The sequence below is a fragment of the Penaeus vannamei genome, chromosome 23, assembly GCF_042767895.1.
Source record: "Penaeus vannamei isolate JL-2024 chromosome 23, ASM4276789v1, whole genome shotgun sequence".
Classification (NCBI taxonomy): Eukaryota; Metazoa; Arthropoda; class Malacostraca; order Decapoda; family Penaeidae; genus Penaeus; species Penaeus vannamei.
The window spans coordinates 37,055,481-37,065,480 of NC_091571.1; the positions used below are offsets into that span (position 1 = coordinate 37,055,481).

Consider the following 10,000-nt stretch of genomic DNA (forward strand, 5'->3'; position numbering starts at 1 on the left):
TCTCCTGTTGTTCTCCCTAAAGTCCTATGAGAAAGTCTTCAACTTTCCATATCCCTCCTGTTGTTCTCCCTAAAGTCCTATGAGAATGTCTTCAACTCTCCATATCTCTCCTGTTGTTCTCCCTAAAGTCCTATGAGAAAGTCTTCAACTTTCCATATCCCTCCTGTTGTTCTCCCTAAAGTCCTATGAGAAGATCTTCAACTCTCCATATTTCTCCTGTTGTTCTCCCAAAAGTCCTATGAGAAAGTCTTCAACTCTCCATATCCCTCCTGTTGTTCTCCCTAAAGTCCTATGAGAAGATCTTCAACTCTCCATATTTCTCCTGTTGTTCTCCCAAAAGTCCTATGAGAAAATCTTCAACTCTCCATATCTCTCCTGTTGTTCTCCCTAAAGTCCTATGGGAAAATCTTCAACTCTCCATATTTCTCCTGTTGTTCTCCCTAAAGTCCTATGAGAAAATCTTCAACTCTCCATATTTCTCCTGTTGTTCTCCCTAAAGTCCTATGAGAATGTCTTCAACACTCCATATCTCTCCTGTTATTCTCCCAAAAATCCTTTTAGAAACTCTATTCTCCTTTATTTCATGCTGTTCACACGTCTGCATTCGTCATTCGACCCGTGTGAATACATCTGTTTTCATTTCTCTCTCTCTCTCTCCATCTCGCAGCCGAGTGCAGTGAGGGATATATTCACTGCATAGGGGCCGACGTCTGCATCCCTGAACACTGGATCTGCGACTCTTACTACGACTGTCCTGGCGGCGAAGACGAGGCCGACTGCTGTAAGGATCTTAAATTTTCCGATCATAATGTCCCAAACTTGTGTGAAGCTTCGGGTTCCAACTTCATTGCTTATTACAAGTCATTCATTAGGCTAAAAGCAGAGATGCGAACATAACTTGTCCGAAACATCAATTCCGTCTTCCTGGAAAAAAAAAATCAGATACCACACATCCTTACAAGTCATTCATTAGGCTAAAAGCAGGGATACGAACAGAACTTGTCCGAAACATCAATTCCGTCTTCCTGGGGAAAAAAATCAGATACCACACATCCTTACAAGTCATTCATTTGGCTAAAAGCAGGGATACGAACAGAACTTGTCCGAAACATCAATTCCGTCTTCCTGGAAAAAAAATTCAGATACCACACGCCCTTACAAGTCATTCATTAGGCTAAAAGCAGAGATACGAACAGAACTTGTCCGAAACATCAATTCCGTCTTCATGGGAAAAAAAAAAATCAGATACCACACATCCTTACAAGTCATTCATTAGGCTAAAAGCAGGGATACGAACAGAACTTGTCCGAAACCTCAATTCCGTCTTCCTGGAAAGAATTCAGATACCACACGCCCTTACAAGTCATTCATTAGGCTAAAAGCAGAGATGCGAACAGAACTTGTCCGAAACCTCAATTCCGTCTTCCTGGAAAGAATTCAGATACCACACGCCCTTACAAGTCATTCATTAGGCTAAAAGCAGGGATACGAACAGAACTTGTCCGAAACATCAATTCCGTCTTCCTGGAAAGAATTCAGATACCACACGCCCTTACAAGTCATTCATTAGGCTAAAAGCAGAGATGCGAACAGAACTTGTCCGAAACCTCAATTCCGTCTTCCTGGAAAGAATTCAGATACCACACGCCCTTACAAGTCATTCATTAGGCTAAAAGCAGAGATGCGAACAGAACTTGTCCGTAACCTCAATTCCGTCTTCCTGGAAAAAAAATCAGATACTACACACTCTTACAAGTCATTCATTAGGCTAAAAGCAGAGATGCGAACAGAACTTGTCCGAAACATCAATTCCGTCTTCCTGGAAAAAAAAAATTCAGATACCACACATCCTTACAAGTCATTCATTAGGCTAAAAGCAGAGATACGAACAGAACTTGTCCGAAACCTCAATTCCGTCTTCCTGGAAAGAATTCAGATACCACACGCCCCTTATTGCAGCGGCTACAAGCGCCCCTGGCTGCGACGAAGGGTATTTCGAATGCAAAGGCGGTGGCTGCATCAACAACAAATTCCGCTGCGACAGTTTCTATGACTGCCCTGCCGGTGATGACGAGTCTAGCTGCAGTAAGTTTGATTAAGCATCATTTTCTGGTTTTCTGCCTGGTTGTTTTACCTATCACTTCCCCCTTTCCTTCCGCTAATTCATTCACTTACCCTGATATGCACTAATACGCTATCAAATACCTATGTAATAACCAGCGTCGGATGCTGTTGGAAATATTTTATTCACCTATCCATTTATTTGGTATTATTTGATTCACGTGATTTTTCTTAATCTCTTCCTCTACCTATTCCTAATATTTTATTTACCTATCCATTTATTTCGTATTATTTGATTCACGTGTTTATTTCTTAATCTCTTCCTCTACCTATTCCTAATATTTTATTTACCTATCCATTTATTTGGTATTATTTGATTCACGTGTTTATTTCTCATTCTCTTCCTCTACCTATTCATAATATTTATCCATTTATCCATTTATTTCGTATTATTTGATTCACGTGTTTATTTCTTAATCTCTTCCTCTACCTATTCATAATATTTTATTTACCTATCCATTTATTTGGTATTATTTGATTCACGTGTTTATTTCTTAATCTCTTCCTCTACCTATTCATAATATTTTATTTACCTATCCATTTATTTCGTATTATTTGATTCACGTGTTTATTTCTTAATCTCTTCCTCTACCTATTCATAATATTTATCCATTTATCCATTTATCCATTTATTTGGTATTATTTGATTCACGTGTTTATTCCTCAATCTCTTCCTCTACCTATTCATAATATTTATCCATTTATCCTTTTATTTACCTATCCATTTATTTGGTATTACTTGATTCACGTATTTATTTCTCAATCTCTTCCTCTACCTATTCATAATATTTTATTTACCTATCCATTTATTTGGTATTACTTGATTCACGTATTTATTTCTCAATCTCTTCCTCTATTCATGTATCTATTGCGATCGACAGCGGAGTGCAGCGCCGGCTTCCACTGCAAGGAAGACATTTGCATTCCCGAAGTCTATCTCTGCGACGAGTTCGAGGACTGCCACCGCGGAGAGGACGAAATTGTGTGCGGTGAGTCATATATATGTGTGTGCGTGTGTGTGTGTGTATGTGTGTGTGTGTGTGTGTGTTTGTGTGTGTGTGTTTGTGTGTGTGTGTGTGTGTGTGTGTGTGTGTGTGTGTGCGCGTGTGTGTGTGTGTGTGTTTGTGTTTGTGTGTGTGTGTGTGTGTGTGCGTGTGTGTATTGACATATATATGTGTGTGTGTATACTTATATATGTAAATATGTATATGTAGATAGATACGGAGAGAGACAGGGAGAGATAAACCGATAGAAAGACAGGTAACAATCAGCATAAAGAATAGTTACGCGATCAGCTGGAACACTGAGGGAATAAGGGTATACTAATCCCCCCCCCCCCCATCGCCCCCTGCCCCGCCCCCCCCCTCAGACTGCCAGGACACGGACTTCGTGTGCGGGAACGGGCACTGCATCCCCCCAGACTGGCACTGTGACGGCTACTATGACTGCTTCGGCGGTGATGACGAGATGAACTGCGGTGAGAAAGGACTTTTATTCTTGTTGTCGTTGTTCGGTTTATTATTATTATTATCAGATTTTCCTCTTTTTTTTCCTTTCTTGTATGTATGTCCTTTTTTGGGGGGATGGTTGTATCACGATATTTTTTTCATCTAAGTTATGTAAATTGATTTTTTCTATTTTTTTCTGTTGATACGATCAATAGTGTTGCAGTTAAAATTATTAGGATTGCTATTATCTTTGTTTTTATCATCATCATCATCATCCTCTTCTTCCTCCTCCTCCTCCCCCACTCCCCCCCTCTCCTCCAACACCCTAACCCCCTCCTCTCCCCCTCCCACAGGCACCAGCGACGCCCCCTTGCCCTCCCACAACAAGGTCCGCACCCGCACGCGCGCTCAGACCAGCTTCCTCCGCAAGCTGGCCAAGACCCGTCGCCATTAAGGAGATCCTGCTACACCGTCTAGCAAAAAACCGCTACATTGAACCTCTCTCAAGAAAGGAGAGAGAGAGAGAAAATGTGAGAGATAAAGAAAAAAGAGAGAAAAACTAACTTCCTCGAAAAGGAGAAATAATATACAAAGAAAGAGAGAAAACATTTAGTCCATCGCCCGTTCGGTTCGTCTTTACATATTGTTATTTGGTCTCCATCTCGCTGAGTACCGCTACACTGAACCACGACACTGAACCACACTGCATGACACATCTGAACCGTTCCCGAAAATCTGTGGGAATGTAAAGCGTCAGATTCCAGATTTTGACTGTCCAAAATTCGTTTTTTTTTGTATTGTTTTGTTTTGTTTATTTGTTTTTACTCATTTTTATATTTCCTTTTATTCTCTACTATCTCTTTACAAAAATATAAAAAGAAATAAAATGTACGAACTGCAATATGTTGTTACAAGGTACTTTGGGAAACCAGGATCCAATTTTCAAACATGTATGAACAGTAATCATTTTATAATGACAAACATGTATAGTAACAATAATGTATTAAAGCATATATAATAAAACATGTATAAAAAGAAATAATAACAAACATGTATGAACAGTAATAATTTCAAACATGTATGAACAGTAATAATAATGTATGAACAGTAATAACAGTAATAATAATAACAGTAATAATCAGTTAATTGTCCATTTTTTTCTTATATCACTTTAACCCTTAAACAACTGAGAAAAAAATAGTATTCGATTTTTATATTACATTACAGCTGATTCTCCTTTATATATATTACAATAACAAAAGACTAACGTATTTAAAGCCAAGACGCTAAAAGTGTTTTTTTTCCACTATTTTGTCTTTTTCAGTGATTGTTCAAATAGAATGTAGTTCCTGAGGATGAACGAAATACGAGTTCAGTTTTTAGCAAATGTCATTCAATATGTATTCAAATATTACGAACGGAATGGCTCGAACTACAACACAGACCAAGTTATCCCGCTACGAATCCAAACGGGTAGAATCCAGAGATAGTTAATGGTTAATGGTTAATGGTTGAGACAAGGAAATGTGCTAGACGTCATAGGCACCAGTAAGTGTTTCCATTTTATCCTCGCATCGTTTCGTGTTATGAATTATACATCTGGCAAACCATTTTACCGATTCATTACGGTCTCGTGCGGCTCTTCCAATACCGTGCGTGACAATGGCGACGGCCAATGACGTATCATTACGCCGTACATTGACGTCACACCAAATTTTGTGTGTGTGTGTAAATATATACACAATATATGTACATATGTATACATAATATACGTATATATATATATATATATATATATATATATATATATATATATATATACACATATATATGTGTGTGTGTGTACAATATGTATACACACACACACACACACACACACACACACACATATATATATATATATATATATATATATATATATATATATATATATATATATATATATATGTGTGTGTGTGTGTGTGTGTGTGTGTGTGTGTGTGTGTGTGTGTGTGTGTGTGTGTGTATGTATGTATGTATGTATGTATGTATGTATGTATATATATACATATATACACATAAAATGATGTTTTCGTGCTATAGGCCAATTCCTTGTTATCAGAAAACATATGACACAGTCACAATGACCGAGTTTTCAAGCAGCAAAAAAAAAAAAAAAATCAATGTGACGATGCACGTTACTATCAAACCTCGGATAAGGTGTTCAGTCTTTTGCAATAATATCAGTATTGTTTTTACATTAGATCTTCTTTTGTTTTTATTATTATTATTATTTTATATCCTCATCCCTTTCTTATCATTCCCGTGTGTTATACAGGGCTAGTATCATTTTTTACCTTCAAATCTTTGATGGATTGAGGAGAGAATAGATTCACAAAAAAATCCGTTATGACTGTCATCTTTAAAATCGTCACATTATTTACTTTACAAAACTGAGGCATTTCCAACCGTCACATAAATACAATCTACAAGATGATGATAAGGATTATTGTGATAATAGTAAGAGTTAGTAACAACAATGGTGGTAATAGTGATAATAAGTAATATTAATGACGATGATGATAGTACCAGTAACAATGATCTTGATGGTAAAAGTAATAGAAACAGTACTGTTGATGATGACAGTAACAGCAATGTCAAAGTCAAAGTCAGAACAGTTTATTCCATTAATTACAATTGTGCTACTCCATCTGAGTCTTTGGAAACCCTAGTGATGCAGTGGCAGTACAGTGCTCCACTATTTCTCCCAGAGGACAAAGTAAGTCTTACACCAATATTGCCAAGCCTTGCTTCTGTAGACATGACCTCCCCCATGAAGTTTATATTGGATATCCTTCCTCGTCATTGTCAGAATTGGCGTTTTGGCCACCCAGCCAAACTGTCGCTCCACAGCCTGCTGCCCTCTATGTGCCCAACCTGGCTATGGTCATTCAAATTGCTGTGTTTAGTCAAGTGCCTGTGCCAAATGTGGTGGCTCCCATAATGTATTTTATTTGAATTGCCCTGCTTAAAAACTCCAATGTGAGGTAGCAAGTAGTTTTCAAATTTAAACCAGGATTTCACTCTACATGAGGCCAGACAAGAAGCACGACGACAAGATTTTTCTCTCTCTACCTATTTCGAAGTTTTCCTTCGCTCTGCTCCAACCTCACCTCAAATTTGTCTCAGCATTTCTCCCATCATGTCTTCCCTCTACCTCAAACCATCCTACCTCTACCCCACCTCTTCCTCTTCCAGTTTAAATCCATATAATCCAATCTTTACCACTTCCTCGATGCCTACCCCTCCTCCTTCACACTTTACCTGTCACGCAAGACAACCTAAACCTGCCACTCCATCTACTGATACACCCTCTCCTACACACTCCTCTTCCTCTGCTCCTCGGACATCTATCCTCTTCTCCTCACAAGAGAACCTTTATTTCTCAGACCTCCCCACCCAACTCCCTTCCAGAAACTCTTGAAAACATCCAAAAATTCCTAGACATAACCCAAGAGAATGTTCCACTCCCTCATCCGTCTCCAATCCCTTTATGCCTATTCCCTCTACATTCAAAATATTTGCCTATATCCATCCTCCTCTCCGTGAAGTTCTCCCTACCCCTCTTCCCCCCACTCTTTCCAAGCACATCCCATCCTCTCCTCCATGTGCACCATTCCCTCTTCGTTCCCTCATAATCCTTACCTCTCCCAGCTGGATGCTCACGTGAATCCCTCCTGTTGCAACATGGTCCCTCTCTGGGTCCCTCCCCTCCTGACATTCTTCCTGATACTTTACCAGCTTTTCCAATCCCCATTATCTCATTCCCCGGATTCTCCCCCTACTTCAACAACCATCACTACCAGCTGTAATAGAATATAAAAATCGAATACCACTTCTTTCTCATTTGTTATGGGATTAAACTGATATCGAGTAAAAAAGTTACAAGTATCTGACAATCATGATTACTAATAATACATATTCGAAAATTGGATCCTAGTTTCACAAAGTAAAACAACATACTGTAGTTTATATGTTTCATTTCTTTTTCTTTTTTGGAAGAAATGGTAAATATAAAAGGAGACATACAAAGAATGAAAAAAGAAACAAAAAAAAAGTATTTCGGACATTCAGTCTGGAATCTGACGCTTTACATTCCTACAGATTTTCGGGAATGGTTCAAATGTGTCATGCAGTGTGGTTCAGTGTAGCGGTACTTAGTGAGATGGAGACCAAGTAAGAGAATATGTAAGGACGAACCGAACGGGCGATGGGCTAATAAAAAAGGTTTTCTCTCTTTCTTTGTATATTATTTCTCCCTTTTTGAGGGGAAGCTAGGTTCACTCACTCACTCACTCACTCACTCACTCTCTCTCTCTCTCTCTCTCTCTCTCTCTCTCTCTCTCTCTCTCTCTCTCTCTCTCTCTCTCTCTCTCTCCTTTCTTGAGAGAGCTTCAATGTAGCGGTTCTTCGCTGGATGGAGACGGTGTAGCAGGACGTCCCTTTAATGGCGACGGATCTTGGCCAGCTTGCGGAGGAGCTTGGTCTGAGCGCGCGTGCGGGTCCTGATCTTGCTGTAGGAGACCATGGGGGCAACTCTGGCGCCTGTGGGAGGGGGCGAGGGAGGTTGGGGGGTTGGAGGTGTGGCGGAGAGGTGGGGAGGCGGAGAGGCAGGGAGGGGGAGAGTGGGTGAGAAGGAAGATGAGGAGGAGGAAGAGGAAAAGGAGGAAAAGGAAGAAGAGGGGGAGAAGGAAGAGGAGTAGAAGGAGGAAGGCGATAATAAAAACAACGATAATAGCAATACCAATAACCTAAAAACGAAAGAAAAGAAAAGAAAACATAGTGAAAATTCATAAAATCCTAAACAAAAAAGAAACAATATATATACAAGAAAAAAAGGAAAACAATATAATAATAATAAACCTGACAATAATAACACGAAAAAGGTCTCTTCTCACCGCAGTTCAGCTCGTCATCGCCGCCAAAGCAGTCGATGATGCCGTCACAGTGCCACTCGTCCGGGATGCAGTGCCCGTTGGAGCACAAGTAGTCCGTGTCCTCGCAGTCTGAGGGAGCGGGACAGGGGGCGGGGCCGAGGGGCGGGGCCGAAGGGCGGGACGAAGGGAGGGATTTTAGATAAGTGTACTACCACGCCTACTTATTCATTTAGCCTTTCACACATACACACACACACACACACAGATATATATATATATATATATATATATATATATATATATATATATATATATATATATATATGTATTTGCGTGTGTGTGAATTTATAGATATATACAAATACACACACACACACATATATTATATATATATATATATATATATATATATATATATATATATATATATATATATATATATATATACACATATGTATGCATGCATATATAATACATACATATATATATACATATATATATATATATATATATATATATATATATATCTATGTATATATATATATATATATATATATATATATATATATATATATAAACATATACATTCATACAAATAGCTAGATAGATAAATGATCAGATAAACAGACAGACTGATGGATATACTGTACAGATCAGGTTCACCATCACCTACACAGGAGACTCACCGCACTTGCTCTCGTCTTCCCCGCGTTCGCAGTCCTCGATGTCGTCGCAGATGTAGGATTCTTGAATGCAGATGTCGTTCTGGCAGTGGAAGCCGGAGGTGCACTCAGCTGTCGATCGCAATAGATAGATAAATGGAAGTAAATATAGGAATATGATAAGAAGGGGAAAAAAATGACAAGTGAAAAGAATGTTTTTAATATCCAATGCAGGTTATTAGATATCTAGGTGTTTGATAATGTAATGGTGCATGATATTAGGGTAAGTGCATATAGCATACTGCATATCATAATGTATTATGCTAGCTCACATCCCACCGCTGCCACCACTATAAAAGGTTAACTTTGTACATTGATACTTGTGAAGCAGAGTAATAATCTTGCAACGGCCGCCTCTTTATTAGTAAGAGTTTATACACGAGTAGAATAGAACACGATACAACTGGTCAGTGCTGGGTGGATCCGTGGCCAGCCCAGCGTGGCGAGGTGTTGGCGCGGTCAGCGGAGAGGCTGGGTTGCTCTCGGAGAGAGCAAGTTAGAATGATCAGAGGTCATGCTGGGTTGCCTTATATCTGACCAGACGGTGGCTGCCACGTGGAGCATATACTTAGAATCTCCCCACGAAGGTCCATGCCAGAACAAGAAACATGCAGCCCACATGCAAACCAGCACGTATCCTATGTTGCTCGGCCACCTACTCACGCCTCGCCCTAGAGGCATCATTTGACCCATTTGATGATGGTGACCCATCATCGGACCCGATCTGCTTGTCATCTTGTTCTCATGTTCTTGTCCTAGATCGTCCTTGTATTTCTCCTCCTTGTCGGCCTCT

General features: G+C 39.4%; 2 protein-coding genes across 3 annotated transcripts in view; one reads left to right on the forward strand and one right to left on the reverse strand.

Annotated features, from left to right (window-relative positions):
- The window catches only part of LOC113811552 (low-density lipoprotein receptor), an 8,720-nt gene extending 4,005 nt beyond the window's left edge, over positions 1-4,715 (forward strand). Inside the window, exons 3-7 of the mRNA XM_070137323.1 lie at positions 668-781; positions 1,960-2,085; positions 3,003-3,110; positions 3,491-3,598; positions 3,923-4,715. Of these exons, the coding sequence (XP_069993424.1) occupies positions 668-781; positions 1,960-2,085; positions 3,003-3,110; positions 3,491-3,598; positions 3,923-4,023 (557 nt within the window). The 3' untranslated portion in view covers positions 4,024-4,715. The remainder of the gene's footprint in view (positions 1-667; positions 782-1,959; positions 2,086-3,002; positions 3,111-3,490; positions 3,599-3,922) is intronic.
- A 2,856-nt stretch (positions 4,716-7,571) lies between these two features.
- The window catches only part of LOC113811551 (low-density lipoprotein receptor), a 6,632-nt gene continuing 4,203 nt past the window's right edge, over positions 7,572-10,000 (reverse strand). For both annotated transcript variants that reach the window (XM_027363319.2, XM_027363320.2), the window contains exons 5-7: positions 9,172-9,279; positions 8,507-8,614; positions 7,572-8,153 (exon numbers count right to left, since the gene is read on the reverse strand). In XM_027363319.2, the coding sequence (XP_027219120.2) occupies positions 8,053-8,153; positions 8,507-8,614; positions 9,172-9,279 (317 nt within the window). In that variant the 3' untranslated portion in view covers positions 7,572-8,052. The remainder of the gene's footprint in view (positions 8,154-8,506; positions 8,615-9,171; positions 9,280-10,000) is intronic.